The following is a 23,641-nucleotide window of genomic DNA, read 5'->3' on the forward strand; positions in this document are numbered from 1 at the left end:
TCCCTCTACTGCTAATTCTACTACTACTACTGATCCATCTACTGCTAATACTGAAAATATTACTACTACTCCCTCTACTGCTAATACTACTACTGATCCCGCTACTGCTAATACTGAAAATACTACTACTACTCCCTCTACTCCTACTGCTAATACTACTCCCTCTACTGCTAATACTGGAAATATAACTACTACTCCCTCAACTGCTAAAACTACTTCTACTCCCTCTATTGCTAAAACTACTACTACTCCCTCTACTGCTAATACTACTACTGATCCTGCTACTGCTAATACTGAAAATACTACTACTACTCCCTCTACTCCTACTGCTAATACTACTCCCTCTACTGCTAATACTGGAAATATAACTACTACTCCCTCAACTGCTAAAACTACTACTACTCCCTCTATTGCTAAAACTACTACTACTCCCTCTACTGCTAATACTACTCCCTCTACTGCTAATACTGGAAATATAACTAGTACTCCCTCAACTGCTAAAACTACTTCTACTCCCTCTATTGCTAAAACTACTACTACTCCCTCTACTGCTAAAACTACTACTACTCCCTCAACTGCTAATACTGGAAATATTACTACTACTCCCTCAACTGCTAAAACTACTACTACTCTCTCTACTGCCAATACTGGAAATATTACAACCACAACTACTACTATAAGTACTAGCGCCAGTACTGCGTCCTCAACTACCACTAAGAGTACTATTTCCAGTACTGCATCCTCTGCTGCTCCTACAACTACTACTTTGAGTACTAGCTCCAGTACTGCGTCCTCTGCTGCTCCCACACGTCCTCCTCCTGTGGAGTGTCTTAACGGAGGGCTGCTATTGGACGGAGTTTGTCTCTGTGCTGATGACTGGAGCGGAGACACGTGCTCTAAAGGTGCGATGGTTAAAACAGCAGGAAACAAACCTTTAACTGAATATTTCACGTTTATTTTACTGCATTTTTCATAACTGTGGATTTAAACTGATCACATCAGCTCTTTCAAATGTTTCCTCTTAGAAAATTTCTGCAAAGCCGAGAAACTAAATGAACTCAATTTTCCTCCCACACCTGTCGGCTGGTTCTCGTACTCTGAGGAACTCTGTCTGGAAGGATCCGGTGGTGAGTTTTTAGAAATATATAATAATACTATAGTATATTTATATCATAAGCCAATGGTGAGTTTTTCCATCCAGCTGGTAAACCTAGAGCTGCCACCAGATGTTCCAACAACCACGGATCACTGGGTTTCCAACGTCCTCAGTTTCTCCAGTGCAGCCTGACGCTCAGCGACATTCTGCAAAATGTAAGAAACTGTTTTTACAGTTGAAACCTTTTTAAAACAATCACACGATGGAACGTCCCACGTTCATTTTCATACCAGCTGCAGTTTGATGATAACTGTCGCTGTGTTAACGTCCAGCTCATAAAGATGATCAATGAAGATAAATATCCACGATGATAAGGCTTCACTTTGAGGAGCCGTCCAGTCGTCCATCTTTATTTACAGTCCACAATTTGTCCCTCAGATCACCAGTGTGGAAGATTATGACATGTTGGCGACCAGCGCTCAAATTCTGACGTCCAATCCTGAAGAGCTGACGGCTGAAAACGTGACGACAGCCGCTGAGATCACCAACATGCTGCTGCTGTCTCCAAACATCACAGAGGTATCAACCACCGCTTCAAACTAAGAGCACAGGGTTTGATCTGCGTTTCAAACATCCACAGCTTCTGGATCTGTTCTACCTGTGTTACTGTTTGTGTTGCAGAGTGCCAGGACAGCAGCAGTAGCCACAGTCAGTCAGCTGCTCAACGCCAGGGTCCTGGACGACACCGAGGAAAACACCGCCACTCTGAAGTCAACAAACTTTTCTTTACAAAGATTTCTCTCAGAAAACTCTGAATATAGTTAAATATATGCATGCATACGTTCGAGGGTTTATTTGTTGCTTTCTCTTTCTCAGTGTAGAAACTGGTTTGTCTTTGAGTTGAGCTCCAGTATTTTACTCTCGTGTTTTTCTTGTGCAGCCTGACGCAAACTCTGGATGAGCTGCATCTGAAACTCAGATCTGACCCGAACACGTTCGAGTCTCAGGTGGTTCAACCGAACCTGGTGGTGCAGTCGGCTCAAGTCAGTGCTGCCGACACTCAGGGAGTCCAGTTCACGTCGCTCAAAGGTTAGTGACCAGCTGAAGCTGCGTTTCCTCTGGGTTCAGTTTGAGAAATGTATTCTAATCCAGTCCACCAGTAACATTAGCAATGTTAACGCTAAATGAACCGAGCAACACAACAACACATGGAAATTCAGATTCAGGAGAGACGAGTTACAAACTGTATTTAAAACACCTGAAATTACTTGAAATCAGAAAACTGATTCTACGAGCCAATCAGGCATCTTCAACATCTTAAGCCCCACCCCAAAGCTTCCTGTGCGTTTGTTAAATTATCACTAAATCTGTCATCTTGTTTCAGGAACATCTGGCAGTTTTGTATCTGACCGGATTCAGCTGAACACCAACACGTCGACTGTTGTGGTGGAAAACGGGTTCGTAGCCGACGCCCTGATCCACGTACAGTTCGCACCAGGTGAGTCTTCTGCTCTGGAGACATTTATAAAGTCATAAGATCAACAGACTCAACTACAGCAGAACTTTCTGCCTTGTGTTATTTGTAACATGTGAATTTGTCCCTGAAGAAGCTGCAGACAGAAATCCGGAGCAGTCCCGCGTCTCCCTGGGTTTCGTCCTCTACCAGAACAACCGGTTCTTCAGGTCGTCGCTCTACAAGGCGCGTCACTCTACCGTCAGGGTCCTGTCGGCCAGCGTCAGGGGGCAGAATCACAGAGTGGTGCCACAGCGTGTGGAGATGATGTTCAGACCAACGGTAAGAAAAACATTTTCCTTATGTTTATACCGTTAATAGGGATTCAAGAGCTTCTTGAAGATAAAGAGCGACGCCCCTTCTGCTGGTTCAACCATCCACCAATCACACAGCAGAACAGTCTGCACTGTGATTGGCTCGTGAGCAGGGTCGGAGAAGCCAGGCGATGTTCTTCAGAGGAACTAAAAATGGAGAAGGAGAAAGTATGATTGAGTTCCGAACCAGAAGTTAATCTATACTCTGATTTCTCCGGTTTCTGGAGATAAACTCTCTAATCTCAGAATCTCTCCCTTTCATGACAGGTCAGATCAAAACTGAGTGTGAAGTCACTGATTGTTCCTGTGACAAGATTTATGGTTGTGAATGAGTCGGACCCGACAACCTGCTGCTGCAAAAAGAGTTTAGTGAATTGAAACGTGTTAATAAAGGAGATGACCCTGTGTCCTCTGTTTCAGTTGAGGAGCGGGACGGCTCTGTACGATTTCGCCTGCGTCTCGTGGAACTACACCCTGAACGACTGGAGCACCGCCGGCTGCTCCAAAGGAAACGCTTCAGATGGAGCCATGAGATGCATCTGTAACCACACCACCAACTTCGCCGCCCTCGTAGTGAGCATCACGACTGTGCATGGACACGTTGACAGTCTCATCAAACTGAACTCCACTGTATTTGAATGATGATAATTTAACATGTTGAGATGATTCTGTTTCAGTCGATCACAGACGTTTTCGGGTACGCTGAGGATCTGGGTTTGACTTCAAACTTTGGATATTCAATTTCAATCCTGGGTTTGGTTGTGACGATCATTTCTCTCATCAAAGACAAGTAAGGTCGATGTTCACACAGTTTCATCAATGATTAAACGTGTTTATAAAGTAGAAGAATCATTGATAAATTTAATCATTCATCAATGATTAAACTGTGATGATCCTGCTGCCGACACAACTGTCCAACTTATTTTCACTTTCACTTAATAATAATCAAAGTGTTTTTATTGATTTTCATATTCAGACATCAGACATCCCATCCAAGACAAAATAGGACTCAAAACATACATCACAAGTACAGGACAGTACACAGACAGAACAATAACAAGACAGATCCTACTACTAGACATCAGACATACCCACCACCCGTGTAGTCCAGACACTCTCGGGTTAAAAATAAATACATAAATAGAAATGACAACAATAATAATAATAATAATAAATAAAAAAATTTAAATTAAAAAAAATTTAAAAAAAAGGGAGGGGGGGGGGGGGTTCAGAAGCTGCCAATTATGTTGGAGCAGATGAAAACTCACGTTCAAAATAGGAAATAAAAGGCTGCCAGACCTTAGAATATCTCTTAGTGTTGCCCTGCAAAGTAAATCTAAGATGTTCTAATTTTAGGTGTGTCATCACCTCCTCTACCCACCGTTTGTGTGTTGGCGGTGCTGCCTTTATCCAGTTAAATAAGATCAGTCTCCTGGCCAACAATGAAGAGAATGCTATTGCTTTCCTTTGAGCAATCGTTAATTGTGTTTTCCCTGGTGCCACACCAAAAATGGCTGTCAGAGGACCGGGCTCTATATTTTTGTCGTAGATGGATGAGAAGGTTTCAAAAATTTTGGTCCAAAACTCTTTGAGCCTGGGACAAGACCAGAACATATGGCATATGTTTGCTGGCACCTGTTTACATCTAGGGCAAGTCGGATCAGCTCCCTGGTAAATTCTTGCCAGTTTGTCCCTCGTGAAATGAAGTCTGTGTAACACCTTAAACTGTATTAATCCATGTCTAACACATATAGAAGAAGAATGTATTAGTTCTACTGCCCATCGCCATTCATCGTCCGATATGTCCAACTCTAATTCTTCCTCCCATTTCCTTTTTATGTAATCAAGGGATGGGGAAGCCACCCTCTGGATATTCACATAAAGCATAGAAACTGTCCCTTTAAGAGTCGGGTCCATGTCCAATAGCCCATCTATCCACCCACTCTGTGGTAGTTCAAGGGATGAGGAGAATGTCTTTCTCACAAAATCTCGAATCTGAAAGTATCTGAAGTAGTTAGTCCTTAAGGGGATTCTATATTCTTTCTCCAGCTGAGCAGCAGACATAAATACACCATCTTTAAACAGATTTTTATCACATTCCACCCCAGCTCTATACCATTCCCTAAACGCTGCTCCCCCAATGGCCGGAGAAAACAAGTGATTGCCATAAACGGGAGCAGACAGGAGGGCGTTTCTGTTTTTAAAATAAGTTCTGAATTGGACCCAGATTTTGATAGAGTCACGTACAACAGGGTTGTTTGTGTAAAGGTGTTTGCTTAAGGGCAGAGGAGCACAGACCAGGGAGCGTAGGGATACCGGGCTAGATGCATATCTTTCCATATGTACCCACACTGGGGTTTCATCATCATTTACAGTGCCTTGCATAAGTATTCACCCCCTTTGGACTTTTCTACATTTGTCATGGTATAACCACAGATTAAAATTTATTTCATCGTGAGTTTATGTAATGGACCAACACAAAATAGTGCATCATTTGGAAGTGGGGGGAAATATTACATGGATTTCACAATTATTTACAAATAAAAATCTGAAAAGTGTTGAGTGCATATGTATTCACCCCCTTTACTGTGAAACCCCTAACAAAGATCTGGTGCGACCAATTGCATTCACAAGTCACATTTGCAAGTCACATAATTAGTAAATAGGGTCCACCTGTCTGCAATTTAATCTCAGTATAAATACACTTGTTCTGTGACGGACTCAGAGTTTGTTGGAGATCATTACTGAACAAACAGCATCATGAAGACCAAGGAGCTCACCAAACAGGTCAGGGATAAAGTTGTGGAGAAATATGAAGCAGGGTTAGGTTATAAAAAAATATCCAGAGCTTTGAACATCTCTGAGCACCATAAAATCCATCATAAGAAAATGGAAAGAATATGGCACAACCGCAAACCTACCAAGAGGAGGCCGTCCACCCAAACTGAAGAGTCGGACAAGGAGAACATTAATCAGAGAAGCAACCAGGAGGCCCATGGTTACTCTGGAGGAGTTGCAGAGATCCACAGCTGAGGTGGGAGAATCTGTCCACAGGACAACTATTAGTCGTCTACTCCACCAATCTGGCCTTTATGGAAGAGTGGCAAGAGGAAAGCCATTGTTGAAAGGGATCCATAAAAAATCCCGTTTGGAGTTTGCCAGAAGCCATGTGGGAGACACAGCAAACATGTGGAAGAAGGTGCTCTGGTCAGATGAGACCAAAATTGAACTTTTTGGCCTCAATGCAAAACGCTATGTGTGGCGAAAACCCAACACTGCCCATCACCCTGAGCACACCATCCCAACAGTGAAACATGGTGGTGGTAGCATCATGCTGTGGGGATGCTTCTCTTCAGCAGGTACAGGGAAACTGGTCAGAATAGAGGGAAAGATGGATGGAGCCAAATACAGGGAAATCCTTGAAGAAAATCTGATGCAGTCTGCAAAAGACTTGAGACTGGGGCGGAGGTTCATCTTCCAGCGGGACAATGACCCTAAACATACAGCCAGAGCTACAAAGGAATGGTTTGGATTAAAGAATGTTAATGTCTTAAAATGGCCCAGTCAAAGCCCAGACCTCAATCCAATAGAGAATCTATGGAAAGACTTGAAGATTGCGGTTCACAGACGGTCTCCATCCAATCTGACTGAGCTTCATCTTTTTTGCCAAGAAGAATGGACAAACCTTTCCATCTCTAGATGTGCAAAGCTGGTAGAGACAAACCCCAAAAGACTTGCAGCTGTACTTGCAGCGAAAGGGGGTTCTACCAAGTATTGACACAGGGGGGTGAATACTTATGCACCCAACAGATGTCAACTTTTTTGTTCTCATTATTGTTTGTGTCACAATAAAATTTATTTTGCACCTCCAAAGTACTATGCATGTTTTGTTGATCAAACGGGAAAAAGTTTATTTAAGTCTATTTGAATTCCAGTTAGTAACAGTACATAATGGGAAAAAGTCCAAGGGGGGTGAATACTTATGCAAGGCACTGTAACTGTGAGACCCAAAACAACAGCTTATGTAGGTTAGCAGCCCAATAATAATGCATATAATTTGGTAGGGCCAGGCCGCCCTCTTCTCTCTGCCTCTCTAGGAACTCTCTTCTTATCCGGGGGACTGTTTTTTTCCAAATAAAGGTAGATGTACATTTATTCAGTTCTTTAAAAAAAGATTTAGGAATGAAAATTGGCATTGCCTGGAATAAAAACAGGAACCGTGGCATTACAGTCATTTTAACAGAATTTATCTTCCCTGCTAATGATATTGGGAGAGATGACCACCTTTCCATATCTAATTTTGCCTTGTCCAATGTTACTTTAAAGTTATGATTAAATAAGTCTTTGTATTTACTTGTTACAGTAACACCTAAATAGGTGAATTTATCTTTGTTTGTTGTAAAAGGATAGGCCTGGAATGATAGTCTCCTCGCCTGTTTATTAATTGGGAAAATAACACTTTTTTCTAGGTTAATTTTATAACCCGAAACCCTCCCAAAGTCTTCGATAATATCCAGAGCCACCGGGATGCTTGTGACAGGGTTCGACAGGAAAAGGAGGAGGTCGTCAGCGTATAGAGAAAGTTTATGGTTTTGCATCCCCCTGCGTATTCCCCCCAGTCCAGCAGCATTCCTCAGCATTATTGCAAGGGGCTTAATTGCCACATCAAAGAGCAGGGGTGACAAGGGGCACCCCTGTCTTGTTCCCCGAAACAGAGGAAAAGGATCAGATATTATACTATTTGTTCTTACCATAGCCTGGGGGTTCGCACATATTATCTCAATCCACAAACGAAAATTAGGACCAAATCCGAATCTCTCAAGGGCCGAGAACAAATAGAGATACTCTATTCTATCAAAGGCTTTGTGGGCATCTAAGGATATCACAATCTCGGGCTCAATGTTATCCTCGGCCGTGTATATCACATTAAAAAGGCGACGAAGATTACTGGAAAGTTGTCTGCCAGCAACAAACCCTGTCTGGTCAGGATGTATTATCTTACTTATAACAGGCCCAATCCTAGCTGCCAGAACCTTGGTCAATATCTTATAATCACATCCAAGTAGACTCACCGGGCGGTATGATCCACACTTAAGTGGATCTTTATTTTTCTTAAGGAGCACAGAGATCATAGCCTGTGACATTGTTTGAGGTAAAGTTTTTCTGTCAAGGACCTCCTCATATACTCTACAGAGCAGGGGTATCAGTTTAGAGGCAAATGTTTTATAAAATTCACTCGGGAACCCATCAGGGCCCGGCGCTTTGCCTGTCTTCATGTTTCGAATCGCATTCTCTATCTCCCTTGCAGTCAGGGGACCCTCTAGTCTATCCCTATCTGCCCTCTCTAAGGATGGCATTTCCAGATTTTCAAAAAATCCTTCACTCGCCCCCTGTCATTTACTTCCGAAGTATAAAGATCCTTATAAAAAGACTTAAATTGGTTGTTAATACCTTTCTGATCTATAATCTTATTCCCCAGGTTATCCCCTATCTCCACTATCATACCAGCGGCTGCTGACTGCTTCAGCTGGTGGCTGAGGAGCTTACCTGCACGCTCACCATGTTCATAGAAATCCTGTCTCGACCTAAGATATAGATCCTCCTCACGCTGATTTATTAAGATATCATACTCAGTTTGGAACAAAATACGTTTTTTGTGTAGCTCCTCAGAGGGCGCCCTAGAATTTGCCAGGTCAACTTCTTTTATTGCCTTTGTTAATTCTGTGCTATGTTTCATCTTTCTTTTCCTTTCACCAGCATTGTATGAAATTATTTGTCCTCGAATATAAGCTTTTAAGGATTCCCACAAAATGGCACTGCTTATGTCGGGGATGTCATTAAGCTCTAAGAAAAAAACTATTTGCGAGTTTATAAATTTGGTAAAATTATCATCTGCCAATAGCCTGTTATTAAGGCGCCACATTCTCTGAGGTGGCGTGTTTTCTGGAAAGTGAAGTTTCAATATGACTGGGCTGTGGTCGGATATTACTATACCAGAGTATTCTATACCTGTTACTATAGGGGTCAGTTTATTGTCTAATAAGAAGTAGTCAATCCTAGTATACGTCCGATGTGGTGGGGAATAAAAAGAGTACTGCCTGGAGGTTGGGTTTACGTATCTCCATGGATCAAATATACCATATACCTTACAGAAGGAGTTAATGCATTGCGCTGATTTGCTCAGTACACTGGGTGTTGGACTAGAGCGGTCCAGAGTTGAATCTAGGACACAATTCAAGTCTCCCACTAGGATCAGATTATGAGTATCCAAATTTGGTAATAATGAGAATAGGTCCTTAAAAAATTGAACATTATCCCAATTGGGTGCATATATGTTTGCCAGAACCACTGGCATATTGAATAATTTTCCAACTACAATAACATACCGACCATGTTTATCTTTTATAGTGGTTGTTTCTACAAATTGTACATTCCTGTGTATGAGGATGGCCACTCCCCGACCCCTACTATTGAAATCCGAGTGATAAACCTGATAAAATCCCCCCCTACAGAGCTTGAGGTGGTCCCTGTTCAACAAATGTGTCTCCTGTAGATATACTATCTCTACTCCCTGGTCTCTCAAATGTGAAAATACCTTACTCCGTTTAGCTGGATTATTGATCGCCCTTACATTCCAGCTCATCAGTTTTGTGGCCATTCTGCTCGGATCCATGTTTGGTGCCATGTCAGAAGACTGTGGCCTTTGGCAACAAAAGCAAAAAAGTTAAAAGGAGGGGGTCTGGAAAGGAAGGGGGGGGCATCATACACGCAGACACAGCCAATACATAACACATAACATATATAAACACTAACCCAAATATAATGCTCTTTAGCGAGCTCTCTCGTGGCCAACCGGTCCATCATCTCCTGCACACCAAGCCTACCGTGTGCAGCTCCGTGTATATCGCTCTTAGTCTGAAAAGTATAACATCACCCTTTTAACTTATTCACCTAATGGTAAAAACAAAAACAAAAAGGGGGAGCTCTCCACAATGAGGTCCTGAATAGGGTAAAGCAGTGAAATAAAAACAAAAAACAATGCCATAAAGGGTAGGCAACAATAGTCAAGGGGGAACATTCAACCCTCAAACCTTGAATAGAGTAAAACAGTAGTATGAGGGAGGACAACAGTAGCTTGTAGAAAGATGAGGATTATAAATATGTATACATAACTTCTTTTTAAATATACACTGAAGCCAAATATTTTGTCAATGTTGTCAGGACTGGTAAACAATATCCTGCCTACATTAATCCCCCAACCAATTCAACAGTGTAAGCATGTATAGTATCTACTCAGCCAGAATCAGATCCGTCTATAGGTCTCACCCGGGGCTCAATTTCTTCTTGATGTAGTCCACAGCGTCTTTTGGGCTCTCGAAGCTTTTCGTTTGTCCTCCTTCTGGCGTATCACCAGTGTTGCCGGGTAACGTAGCCCGTATCTGACCCCCGTGCAGGTCCGCAGGAGGCTTCTTGCTTCTCTGAAGGTTGCTCTCTTACTGTTTACGTCTTGGGTGAAGTCCGGGAAGATGTGAATCCCTCCGCTCCGACCCTCGGGTGTTCTCTCCATTTCCCTCGCCCTTTTCAGTATCTCCTCTCTCTCTGTGTAGTAATGACATCTCACTACAAATGCTCTCGGTGGGCCTCCGTTCCCGTCTCGTCTCGCGCCGAGTGCCCGGTGCGCACGGTCCAGCGTCGGTGCCGCCGCTAGACCCAACTTTTCTTTCAGTAAGCCCGCCATAAACTCCGACGGCTTTTTGCCTGCCTCGGCCCCTTCTTTTACCCCCACGACACGTATGTTGTTGCACCGTGATCGCGCCTCGAGATCCTCACTGCGTCCCCTCAGCTTCAGTATCTCCTTCTCCATTTCTTTCAGTCTTGTCCCCATGTCGGTTATGGTGTCGGACTGATCATTTAACGTTTCATCTACCTCATTTTTCCGTTTGTCCATCCTATCAGCCAGACTTCTAATTTTATCAGCAACCAGCTTCACCTCCCCGCGTAGCAACTCAGATTGGGCTCTCGTGCTCTCTTCCAAACTTTTGGTCCATTTTTCCAACTCGGTTGTCATCTTTTTGTTCTTCCTTTTTCTATGTCTTCCTTACACTTTGCGATCTCAGTCTTTGTCTCCTCTCTGTATTTCGTAACCGCAACGTTGGCTTTTTTAATCTCGGACATCATGTCCTGAGCCCACTGAGGTATGCTGTCGGCTTGTGATGGGCTAACACTGTCCCTGCTAGCTAAGGAGGCTACGCCGCTAGCCACCTGCTGCTTCTCTCCACCCGTTCGACTCATTCGAGTCGTCATTTTTCGGGCTAAAAATGTACTGAAAGCGCACTTGCTAGTACCCGAACAAAACAGTATTCGTTCACTCCCCCAAACTGATAACAGTATGGCGATATTAATATTTTTTGACAACTTTTACATGGAGCCTCCGCACGCACGTCTTCACACGGCAAAGCACATCCGGAAGTCCTTCCCTTTCACTTAAGTCATGACCTGATTCTTCTTCTACCACTAACTTAGAGTTTGTTTAACAAAAAAGGTCAGAATATTCTAAGATGGAAATTGTAGATTAAACTTGTTCCTTTAAGAAACAAATGTTTTATACTTTTAAAGAATCATTTAACTTTGTTCTCAAACAACTTTCTTCTAAATTCGTATGACTTCATTCATGCACTGTTCTTTATTTTGAAAAGAGAGTCTCTTCAGAGCAACAAGCAGGTGAAGATCGCCCTGCTGAGCCTCTGTGGCAGCCTGCTCGGCTTCATCATCACCTTCCTCACCGGAGCCGTTCAGTCCGACAAAGCGGACGACGAGCCACCGGCCCTAAGAGAGCCCAACGTCATTCCACCCACCAACGAACACGTGGAACCTGAACGCATCTCGTGTACCACGGTGGCGTTTCTGCTTCACTTCACCCTGCTGGCGACGTTCATGTGGATCAGCTTGTACGGTCACCTGATGATGGAGGAGACGTTTGACAACGACCCCCCTGAATACTGGACTTACCTCAGCTTGGCTCTCGGATGGGGTACGACATTTAGGAGTAATTCACATTCTAGTAAAATTATTTCAACTGAAATTCGTACACAGAAGGTGATGTCATACGATGACGCGGAGGCATGTGTAGTACTGTAGAGTACTGTGGAGTACTGTGGAGTACAGTAGAGTACTGTGGAGTACTGTGGAGTACTGTGGAGTACTGCGCCTGAAGACGCTGATGCTGCTAGTGATACCATTATGTTACCATGGGAACCAAATGAAAATCTTCATTCAAGACCAAAAATGTTATTTAAAGTAAAAAAAAAAACGATATAAATATTTGATTTGTATTTTTATAAATGTTGAACTCTCTGTGTGGTCTCAGGACTCCCTGCCGTGGTGGGGGGGATCACAATGGCCATCACCTATACGACGGCCGATCCTCAGGGATACAGACAAGAGGAATTGTGGGTCCATCGTGATTATTTTCACTCATTTCTCTTTGAACATTATTAAAATCTCTAGTTGAACTTTCAGTGTTTCACACTTTCATTCATGATTTGTTTGAACCTGTAGTTGTTGGCTCGCAGCTCTGGACAAGAACAAACACTTTGACTTTGGGAAACCGATGTTCTGGGGAATGATCCTTCCAGGAACGTTGATCATCATCTACAATTTTGTCATTTTGATACGCATCTCTCTGGAGAGGGGCAGGAAATGTCCCGACCACACCAGGTAACACACAAGAACATATGTGTCATCATCCACAGATGGTTTGTTCGTGGAAAACGAAAAGTCGTAGTTTCGTCTGAGAGGAATTATTTTAGTCTGATGCGAATCAAATCAGACTTTTTATTAATTTAAACTATTGAAAAACAAAGTAGAGGAATGTGATCTTTGATACAACAAACGTACATAACTTTTCTTGTTGTATCTTTAACTGAACTGTGATTTATTTTGATTTGTGAAATGTCTAGAAAGATTTGTTGAAATGATCCTTAGATTCTACTTGATCTTCACAGTTCATGATTTTTGGACCAGATGGTGAAAACAGGTTGTAGAAGTTTTAGAGAATGATCGTTGACCGTCTGTCCTCCGGATCCTAAATAACTGCTGATCAGACTAACTTAAAACTTAATGGCTGCAGAGCGGAGGACCTGAGGATCTCCAGGGACAAATGAGATGATAGACATAAAATAACGTACAGGAGCAGGAGAAGTCTCTAGTTCAAAATGGCTCCAGCAGAGGAAGGAAATTGAGCATCATATAATCTATGTAAGCAGAGAAACATAAGAACATTCATTGAACTCACCGAGCTTTTGTGATGTGCAGCTCCAGTTGTCCTCTGGCAGTGCTGGTGGGTTTCTGTTGTTTTTTTGGATACTTTGTCCTCAACAGCACAGGAGGCAACCACACGGTCTTCAGTGTTTTACTCTGCATCAGTGGGATCATAATGGTACGTCTGCTTCATCCTCAATAACAAACAGACAATGTTAGGTCTGAACGTTTCAGTGGCTTGGACTTTCATCTTCCTGCTCTTTGTGTTTAGGGTTTTCTGATTTTCATCCTCTTCACGGCGCCGTCCTTAAGAGAGTCCGTCTCGGACTGCGATTGCCCCTTCTCAGACAAGATGCCGGATATCAACATCCGGGAGATCCTCTGCTGCTCAAAGACAAAGTGAACACTGGCATCAAACAAGGACCTCCATCAATCCACGGCTGCTTCTTTTTTAAATAACTTAAGAGAATTATTAATAATCAGTAAAAACCTTTAACAAAGTATGAAATGAACTATTGCACAGCTGCTCAACACTGAATTAACAGAAATCCAACTGGACACCAGGTGGCGGCATTTAGAGTATTTTAAATCTCGTGATGTGACTAATGAATAACTAACTCATTTTATTTTTCATTTATTGAAAGTAAAATACAAACTGCAGCTTAATTCTTTATTGTATTATTGTGTTATATGACCTAGAGTTAAATCTAACTTCTAAACAATAATAATCTTGAAAATATTGATTAACATGGTCTTCATTTAAATACAAATTCTGAAGTTAGATTTAATTATGAAGGAACATTTGTGTTGGTATGTTTTTACATTATTCAGAGTGATCACGATGTTTGATTGTATCTAAAATATAAACCCTCTGGGAAAACTTGTGATTTGTGAATATGGGCTTTACACATATTGATGTGATATATTTTATACTGAAGATGACCTGATGTAAAATGATATTAGTTCATTACTAAGACTGACAGATGGTCACTATTTAAAAAAAATGTAATCCGCTAAAACAAACCTCGTTAGAATTTTTTTTTTTATGGTTTTTAAATGGTCTGAACTTCTCGATTCGTCACTGTAGGTCTAACACCATCTTTAGATGTCGTAATAGATAATGAATGGGGAAGAAAAGGTGTTAAATTCTCCAAACTCAACTTTTAATTGACTATAAATTGAATTTACCAGTGAAAATTGGTCTAAAGGTCTCCAGTGATAGGGTATTAAATAAATTAATTAAGTGAATTGAATTAGTGTTAATTATTCTAACATTCAAACTGATTGAGGTTGGTTTGCAGCAGCTGATTTTTGAGGAGTAAATAAAATTATATAAATCTCTGGGTATTTCAAACTGAGCCGAGTGAGGTTCAGCTTCTCTTTCATCCATGTTTATCATGTGTAACTGTGAAACTCTGTTTTCACATCTGATGTTACCTTGTTCTCATCCTGTTCTCATAAACCATTTATTTCTAAATCAAAGCTGGAACGGTCCAACATTTCATGTCCAGTCGTCCGTTCAGATGGAAACAAACGAGCGCTGGTGAAACGCTGATGAAGCTCTTTAAGTCCTTTACGACCATGTGTTCACTTTATTATCGCTCATCACTGTTTTCAGGCCTAAAGTCACAGGACTCGGAGTCAGAGTCCAGCTGAAACTCAACGTTAAACTTGGGACGGAATCCTGGTTCAGACGTGAATCAGCTGCATATTCTATTACAAAACTTCTCCTCTGACTTCCGGTTTGCACCTGACATGGAGTAGCCGCAAGTCTGACACGCTCCGTATATTTTAACTTATTACTTTGAGTAGGACACACATTTTAACATTTTGGAGACATAACTCTGCAGCGCATATTTTGTAGAATCACCTGTGCGGATTATGGCGAGTAAAACACAGAAGAAATCGGTCAAGCCTTCGACGCAAAATGTAGCTAGCCCCTCACTCAAGCAAACTATCATGGCTTTTGCTAGCGCTACCACCACCCACCACCCGGGTCCACCATCTCCGACGCAGCAACTCGAGGAGAGCGCTCTTTTCAAGCTACTTAAAGGGGAGATGGTGACGTCTCGTCAACTATTGGGCGATACAATTAAACAAGAGATGGTGATTTTTCGTGCTGAAATCAAACAAGACCTCGAGGCTCTCCGACAGAACACAAAAGCTGAAATCGCCTCTCTGAAAATGGAGTTCAGAGTTGAAATGGCTTCTTTGCGCTCCGCACCGACGGAGAAGGTCGCGCTGAACAGCCACGACTCCAGCATCACCAGCATGGAGAGCGTCATGTCGGAGCTCAAGCGGGAGTTCGAGAAACTAAAGGACCGGAATGACGACCTGGAGAACAGAGGCAGAATCTGAGAATCATCGGGATCCCCGAGGGCGCAGAAAACCGCAAACCCACGGCATTCATGGCCTCATTTTTTACCGAGGTTTTGGGCGAGGAGATACCGAGCCCTTTGGTGCTCGACCGCGCTCACAGAACTTTGGCTCAGAAACCCAAACCTGGCGACCGCCCCAGACCCATGATTGTGCGGCTGCACTACTACTCGGATAAGGAAAAGATCCTGCAGTTATCCAGACACAAGGGCGAACCTAAATTCAGAGAGGCGAGGATCCACATATTCCCGGATATGAGCGCCGAGCTCAGCCGCCGCAGAGCAGCTTTTAACCCGGTCAAGGCGAAGCTCAGACAGGCGGGCATCAAGTATGGCATGTTCCACCCAGCCGACCTGCGTCTCACACTCCTTCAAGGTACCCGCAGAGGTGCAAGATTTTCTCGCCAAATGGAGCCATCCCTCCTCAGAGACATAGGTAAACTTTACCGGTGTTTCGTGCTATAAGCGGATCTCTCCCACCGGTACTGTAAACTTTCTTCATGTATATTTTTGCTGCCCTGAGCTGATTTAAGTTGATCTTAGGCTCAGCTGAGGTACAGTACCGGTAATATATTCATTTGTTTACATTTTGATATACAGCTCATAAACTCATAATATCCTCATTTCCAGGAGACGACAATATTTTATTTGTGTAGCCTATATATTTAGTTCCCTTTATTATGATGAGTGGTTCTCCATGTTTGTATCTGGATATTGAAGGCAGGGATTTTTGTTTATTCTTTAGTTGTGACTACTGAAACATATAACACTCTAAGGAGCAGTGTGTTTTTTGTTGTTGTAGTTTTTTCTATGCGTATGAAAGCGCAATAGAAGAGTACCAAGTGTGTATGGGGCTTCTTACCTCTCGTTTGGGGAGAGGTAATTTGGGGAAGGGGGCATAACGTTTTTTCTGTCTGTATGTATAACTTATTATTTTGTATTAATGGATGTGTGGCAGGGTCAGCGATATCCTGTGGATGCTTTAAAAGCAGTCAAATTCTTGTCTACCTCTGATTATGGTTAATTCAGTGCTGACCAGGAGTAATGATGATATTTCTGTGAACTGCATTAGTTGGAACACCAAGGGAGTTACTCACATTATCAAACGTAATAGAGTTTTATCCCATTTGAGAAGTCTTGATGTTAATATTGCTTTCTTTCAAGAAACCCATCTCACGTCCTCTGATCATAACAGATTATGCAAAAGGTGGGTAGGGCAATTATATCACTCCAATTATCAAAGAAAGTCTAGGGGAGCTGCAATTCTTGTTAATAAGAATACTCCTTTTATTGTGCAGACTGTCACTGCAGACCACAAAGGTAGATATGTTGTGGTCACAGGTACCCTGTATAACATACCTATAATTTTGGCTAATGTATATGCGCCAAACGGAGATGATGCACAATTTTTGAAGACTTTTTTATCCTCATTACCCAACTTAAACACACAAAGGCTTATTCCAGGGGGTGACTTTAATTGTATATTACATCCAGTTTTAGACCGCTCCTCTAGCTCTCCCTACAATATAACAAGATCAGCGAAGATTATTACTTCCTTCCTTGAAGTATACAATATGATTGATCCATGGCATTTCCTGTACCCTGATCTAAGACGTTATTAATTTTTCTCCCATGTGCATCATTCCTACTCGCGCATTGATTATTTTTTAATTGATAGCCAGTTGCTGACCTCAGTCAGAGATTGCAGTAATGAAAGTATCGTGGTTTCTGATCATGGGCCTGTAGTTTTGCAAATATCCTTCCCTAAGAAAGTAACTCGGTGCCCGTGGCGCTTTAGCAATGCTTCACTCACTTATGAAGAGTTCATTAACCATATGAACACACAAATAGATTTTTTCTTATCCATGAATGATACACCAGATGTTAGCAAGTCCACTCTTTGGGAATCGCTTAAAGCTTTTTTGAGGAGAGATTATTTCATTCACCACCTGGGAGGGCAGGAAAAGAAAACAGCATCTTAAAGATCTTACAGACCAAATTCATCAGCTGGACTGTAAATATTCAACTGCTCCCACCCCTGAACTTTTAAAGGAGAGGTCAGCTCTGCAGACAGAGTTCGACTTGATGACCACCCATTATACAGAGCAACTACTGCTTCAATCTCGCTCTAATCTGTATGAACACTCAGATAAGGCAGGCAGGACTCTTGCTCAACAGATTAGGCAGTTCACAGCCTCTACCCTGATCACAAATAACCGTAAACATGACGGTCAGATCTCTAATGAAGAGCAGGAGATAAAAAATGAGTTTAAAAGCATTTTATTCCTCCCTTTACACCTCTGAGGTGATCCACAACCCTTCTAGGCTGGAGTCTATCATTCACTGCGTATATGGGCTCAGGTGCGCAAACACTTCGGTTGGCAGGCTAGCTCGCTTTGTGCCCCAATTATGGCAAATCATCAGTTTCCCCCCTCACTTGAGAATGACTCTCTTAATCTGGCGTGAAAAAGGTATTGTCTCATTTAAAGATCTGTACATAGCAGGTATTTTTGCTTCATTTGACCAGCTCAGAGCTAAATTTGATTTACCAAAATCATATTTTTTAAGATTTCTACAGGTCCGAGATTGAATTCGTAACCAAACAAGATCATTTCCCGCAATCCCTGAACAACAGCCCATGGATACTCTGTGCCCAGTAGCTCCATCTAATAAAAGGCATAATATCCATTATGTATATGAAACTTTCATCTTTACAGACGGCATCTCTTGATGCATTGAGGGAGCATGGCAGGCTGATCTGAATTTACAAATCACAGATACTGAATGGTCAGATATATTTACAAGGATACACTCCTCATCAATTTGTGCCAGACATGGCCTACTTCAATTCAAAGTAGCACAAAGAGTGCACTTGTCTAAAGCTAGAATCGCGAAGATGTATCCAACAATTGGTGATTCAGGTAATAGATGCAATTTTTCACCTGCAACATTAGCTCATACGTTCTGATCTTGTCCGAGACTCTCGGGTTACTGGACTCTATATTTGATGCCCTATCCAAGATATTTAAAAGGCCAATAAAGCCGAACCCGCTCACGGCTGTATTTGGTATTCAATGTGAGGATGACCATCTTCCTAGGGTACAATCTGATCGCATTGCTTTTGTCACCCTCTTAGCGAGAAGAATAATTTTACTTAATTGGAAATAGGCTGCCCCGCCCTCCTATAAACATTGGGTTAGAGATACGCTGCAACTCTTGAAACTAGAAAAGATCAGACTGCTCTGCGACGTCCTAATGATAACTTCAGCAGGATCTGGCAACCTTTTATTACATACCTGCTTGAACAAGTGTGAAGTTTTGTCCTATATGTCATGTGTAGTGTATATTGTCATTTATCATTACTGAAAACCACTTGAATGTTCTCTCACACACACCTTATGTTTTGTCTGTTTTTTTTTGTTTTATTGATGACAATGATATATATATATATATATTTTTTTATTATTATTATTTAATTTTTTCTTTTCTGTTTGTCCCCTGGGGTGGGGGGGGGGAATTGTTTTCATATACGTCTGTATGTATGAGGTTTCATATTCAATTCTGAAAACCAATAAATAAAAAAACTTCTCTAACTTCAGGCTGCAGCTGCCGTCGAGGCTCAAACATCGATAACACAGGATTTCTCTGTTTCCCTTCAATGAACTCTGGTTATCAAACCACTTCCCGGGTTCAAGGTGCGACGAGAACAAACACGTTGGTTTGATCAGAGCTGATTCATAACTTCTATTAGTTCAAACCTTCTGAGAAATAAACTGATTCCAGCAGAAGGCCGACTTTGACCTTTGCTGTCGTCTCATTGGTTGTATCCTGCAGGTCTCACTGAGCAGTGACCTACTCCAGCCTGGTGGGGGCGTCATCCACCTCCTGCCTGTTCACAGTGAAATCCCTGGTTCAGTAACAGTTTCTCATAGTCCTGCAGACGTGTTAATGAGTTTGACCCTTCTCAGTTGCTGTAGCAGCTGTTTATGTCTTAGTCTCTGACCGCTTCCTGATGGACAGACTGACTCCTCCTCCTCCGACTGGACGAGCTGACAGAACGTTCTCTCCACTGCGCCGCAGATTCTGACCTGAACATGTGACATCAACTCAAACACCAGGACGGAGGTGAGCTGAGATCATCGGACTAAAAACAGAATCTTGGCTGAAGCTGCGTCTCTAACGAGCTGGAACGTCTCATTCCATCGTTGGACGACACTCAGGAAAACTCCGGAGCATCGTGAGTAACAGAGGGTTACCAGGGCAACAGCTCGGCAGCATGCAAGCGCTGCTGACGAAGAAGATTGAGAAGAGAAACAGAAAAGATGAGTCGTGAGAACGAGCTTCTGTGTTTCACACTTTGATTCTGTTGTCGAGGATCATGTGGCCTCCGGAGAACAAGAGGTTTCCCACCGACTCACTGCTGGTCTGTTTGTTGTGAACGAGTGAAGCAGCTGATCCAGGATCAGTTTATAAACTCAGCTGATGACTGACGGGACACTTTGTTTTACACAGGAAACAGTGAGCTGAGTCTGTTACCTTCAAAGGTCAGAGGTCGTCTCTGCTCGACTTTCCAATTGATCCAGAAAACACAGCACGCTGAAAACAGATCAGTTCAGCCCATCTCTTCTTCTACCAGTAGATTTGCAGCAGGTGTAAACACTGACCCCTAGTCAGTAACAGCCTCTTATCTTTATTTAGGCTGCAGTTCATCTACAAGACTACATTTAAAAACTCATCACTCCAGAGTTTTAGTTCTAAAACTTTAAAGCTGAGTTTTAACTCTGGACGAACAGAAACTGAGAAGTTTGGAAACAAAGACGTAGACGCTCACAACCTCTTGATTAAAACTGATGCAGACAAAACCCTCGTGTGGACAGGGACCTGAACTCTGACCTGACTGAACATCCAGCATTTTTAATCACGAACAGATTCACGACAGGACGGCCACGACAAAAGTGTGTGTGTGTGTGTGTGGGGGGGGGGGGGGGGGGGGGGCAGGGGGGCAGGAGCCCAGAGCTGGGGGCCAGAAGGCTCTTGTTCCAAAACCAGCACAAAGAAACCAAAACACTGCAGAGAGGCCTGCAGACTCACAACTGAATAGACGTCCTCTTATAATCTACAAGAGTTTGTGTGAATTTGTCTCTGAAGGAAAAAGTTTAGCTTCATTAAAACATAATTGAGTATGAAGCGTCAGAAGAAGCAATTATTCCTTTTGAACCTGTAAAACGAGTCAACGTTTCGTATCCATCCTGAAGTGACCCTCTGCTGCAGGGTGGCTGGTTTCCTCTGCGGGGGTGTGCAGGCGGGCGGGGGGGACAGTCTGGAGCACATTAAAGTTTCTCTGAAGGATTCGACTGGAAGCACATGTGGAGCTGAAGTGTGTGGTTTGGTGACTTCACGAGTCCTGAACGGGGTTTTCCTCCGAGTTTCCTCAGGCAGTTTTCATAAAGCACATTTCACCACAGAAACCAGACACTCATAGTGAAACACAAACACAGAGTTTTCTCCTTGTGTTCATCGTTCTGTGCTTCATTTACCTACCTTCTTTACTTCCCAGCATGCACTGCAACCAGGTGTTACTCTGATGCAGCATTGAACCTGAAACACTTTTTAAAAGTTAAACCAGCAGCTTGGTTAAAGTGAGTCTGATGTGTGAGTGTGAACAAGAGAAAGTTTCCTCCTTCTCCCTGAGCGTCTGTGACTCTGCTGAGTGGGTTCCATCTCCTGAGAGAACAACTGACTGAGTCACAGACACAACCAGCTGCAGCTGAAGAGAGAAGCTGAACTGGGACCAGATAAACAGACTCCGAAGTTATTGAAAACCAGAGTTTATCTCCTTTATTGAGATCTTCTTCTTCGTCCTCTTCCTCCTCTTCAGATGAAGTTCATCCCTCTGGGACAGTCAACGCTCTCCGCTCAAACGATCAGTTGGTATTTTTCTAGCCCTGCTTCATGTCTGTCAGAGTAATCAGGGTGGCGGCCCCTGTGCTGACGGCTGGGGGGGGGGGGGGTCCTGGTCCAGCTTCAGGCTTTTGTTTGAAACTCAGGAGTTTTATACAGAGATCTTTCAAAATAAAAAGCAGCTGAAGTGATGAACTGAAGGAATCTTAAAAACATTAAATAATATGAAATCAAGTGATTATCAAACATTCTACTGTTAAAAAAACTGTTGGTTTAAAATGTAAGTCTGAACCTGCAGCGGTAAAATGTTTATCTAACAGTAAAGTACACGTAATGAAGTCACTGATAAATTCCAGAGGCTTGTTCCTGTGTCTGAGTCCTGGAGCGGTTCTGTGATGAACACGTGTTTTAAATGCAGCGAGGTCGACTTTAATGACGGGAGGTCACGCTCGCTGCTCCTCAAGGCCGAGACATTCAGGAGGAGAAGAAACACAGCACCACAGAGGAAGAGTCGAGGACGAGGACGTCTCCTCCAGATTCAAGGACAAGTGGACACATGGACTTCCTCCTGCCGCACGTGTTGTAACACGACACCAGCTCCCGTCTGGTTTCCCTCCAACACCTCATTGATTTAACGATGTGTGAGACCTGCAGACCATCACCACTATCATCACGCTCCACTTAAACCTTCAATATTATTCTAAACTTATGAATTAACCACGTGGTTACCATAAATAACCGAGAAGTTCAAAGGTTAAACATGTGACTTCACTGAGTGAAGACATGTGTTACCTCAGGGCTCTTATTTTGAAATCACGTGGTTTCTGGCTCATAAAGGTTCAGGTTTTGCGGCCGAGCTTCGTTTAATAAAGAAACAAACACAGCTCCAGCATTCACACAATTATATGATTCTTATTTACATGAGCTTCATGAAGGTTTAAAATATAAAGTCTGTAATTTTCACTTATTACAATTCATATAATCTGAGATGCCCCACTCTGATAGAAACAGCTTGTGCAGTTTAGGTACAGAGTGGAGGGTCTTCTCCCTCAAACTATCTTTGACCAGCACACACACACTAACTGGTTAAAGAAACCAGTTACCAAACCAGCAGCTCCAGCTGTTTACATTCATCAGTATTTACAGACTTGTCAGTGAATTTATTGAGTTAGTAAGTTCAGTTTTTTTTCACTGCTGCTGATGGTATGAAAGGTATGAAAAGCAGAATAAAGTGAATGTTTGTGTTTCAGTAGAAACTCACCTGAGTGTTTCTCCTCAGGTAAGAACCTTCAACTTGAGGAGCACCAGCACCTGTGGGCTAGCATCACGCTAGCTTCGTGTTAGCTTCGTGCTAGCCTCGTCCTAGCCTGGCTCGGTGCTCATGCTAATGCTAACGCTAACAAACGGACTTTTTAAACCAGCAGATGTTCTTTACTATCCTTGTTTTAGCTTCTTTGACTTCTCGTCTCTCGGTCCGCCATCTTGGAACTGGAGCGTCTCCTCCAGCTGCTCCATTTTCCCGCTTATTAGCCACAAGCTCACCTTGAGACCTGATTGGTCAGTGACTAACCAGCTCTCTGATTGGTCAGTGACACTGAGCCAGGACAAGCGGACCAATCGCTTTGAATGAAATAGAAGAAGGAAACAGAAGAAACAGTATTTTACAAATGTTTACTAATTCCAGCTCACTTGTGTTTTTCTATTTTCTTTTTTGCTGTTATGACCAATCATAACTTCATATTTGTGGTTTTGTTTTAATTGTGTTATTAGAAATTAGGACAGACTTGTGTATCTATATATATATATAGGGTTTAATATTATATTATCAGGAATTAAAATAAATAAAGAGTTCCTCGTTGTTGTCTCTTATTTTATTCTTTTTCTTTTACTCATTCTTCTTTTGACAGAATGAGTTTGTAATTATTACATTAATATTGGTTTATTATTATTATTATTATTAGCATTATTTTTCTTTTGCTGCTGCCGTGAGCTTCAACACTGAAGACATTGTCGTCACTGTGGTCCCTGAAGGCCTCACGTTCACTGAACATGTGTGTGTGGGGGGGGGGGGGGGGGTCGTTGGCGTGTTCACGTGTTATGTAACCATGTGTTTGTGCAGGAGGGTGAAATTACAGCAGATTTGGCATCCGGCGACATTTCCTGCTCTTATTTTCTTTTTCAG

General features: G+C 42.5%; 1 protein-coding gene across 1 annotated transcript; it reads left to right on the forward strand.

Moving 5' to 3' along the window:
- Positions 1-1,029: 1,029 nt before the first annotated feature.
- Positions 1,030-14,359, forward strand: LOC128431304 (adhesion G-protein coupled receptor G7). Its single transcript, XM_053417584.1, has 14 exons — positions 1,030-1,127; positions 1,202-1,311; positions 1,535-1,675; positions 1,778-1,866; positions 2,037-2,185; positions 2,481-2,594; positions 2,707-2,891; positions 3,344-3,496; positions 3,601-3,713; positions 11,620-11,954; positions 12,291-12,372; positions 12,482-12,640; positions 13,238-13,361; positions 13,455-14,359. Exons 3-14 carry the CDS (start codon positions 1,559-1,561, stop codon positions 13,584-13,586), a joined length of 1,752 nt encoding a protein of 583 aa, XP_053273559.1. The 5' UTR covers positions 1,030-1,127; positions 1,202-1,311; positions 1,535-1,558; the 3' UTR covers positions 13,587-14,359.
- The last annotated feature ends 9,282 nt before the right edge of the window (positions 14,360-23,641 follow it).

This window comes from Pleuronectes platessa, chromosome 24 (assembly GCF_947347685.1).
Source record: "Pleuronectes platessa chromosome 24, fPlePla1.1, whole genome shotgun sequence".
Taxonomy (NCBI): domain Eukaryota; kingdom Metazoa; phylum Chordata; class Actinopteri; order Pleuronectiformes; family Pleuronectidae; genus Pleuronectes; species Pleuronectes platessa.

Excerpts from the sequence above, each read along its gene's own strand:
- LOC128431304 (XM_053417584.1), top strand. The coding sequence starts at position 1,559 with ATGTTGGCGACCAGCGCTCAAATTCTGACGTCCAATCCTGAAGAGCTG. Across the intron at positions 1,676-1,777 it reads TGTCTCCAAACATCACAGAG|AGTGCCAGGACAGCAGCAGT; the intron begins GTATCAACCACC and ends TTTGTGTTGCAG. Across the intron at positions 3,714-11,619 it reads ATTTCTCTCATCAAAGACAA|AGAGTCTCTTCAGAGCAACA; the intron begins GTAAGGTCGATG and ends TATTTTGAAAAG.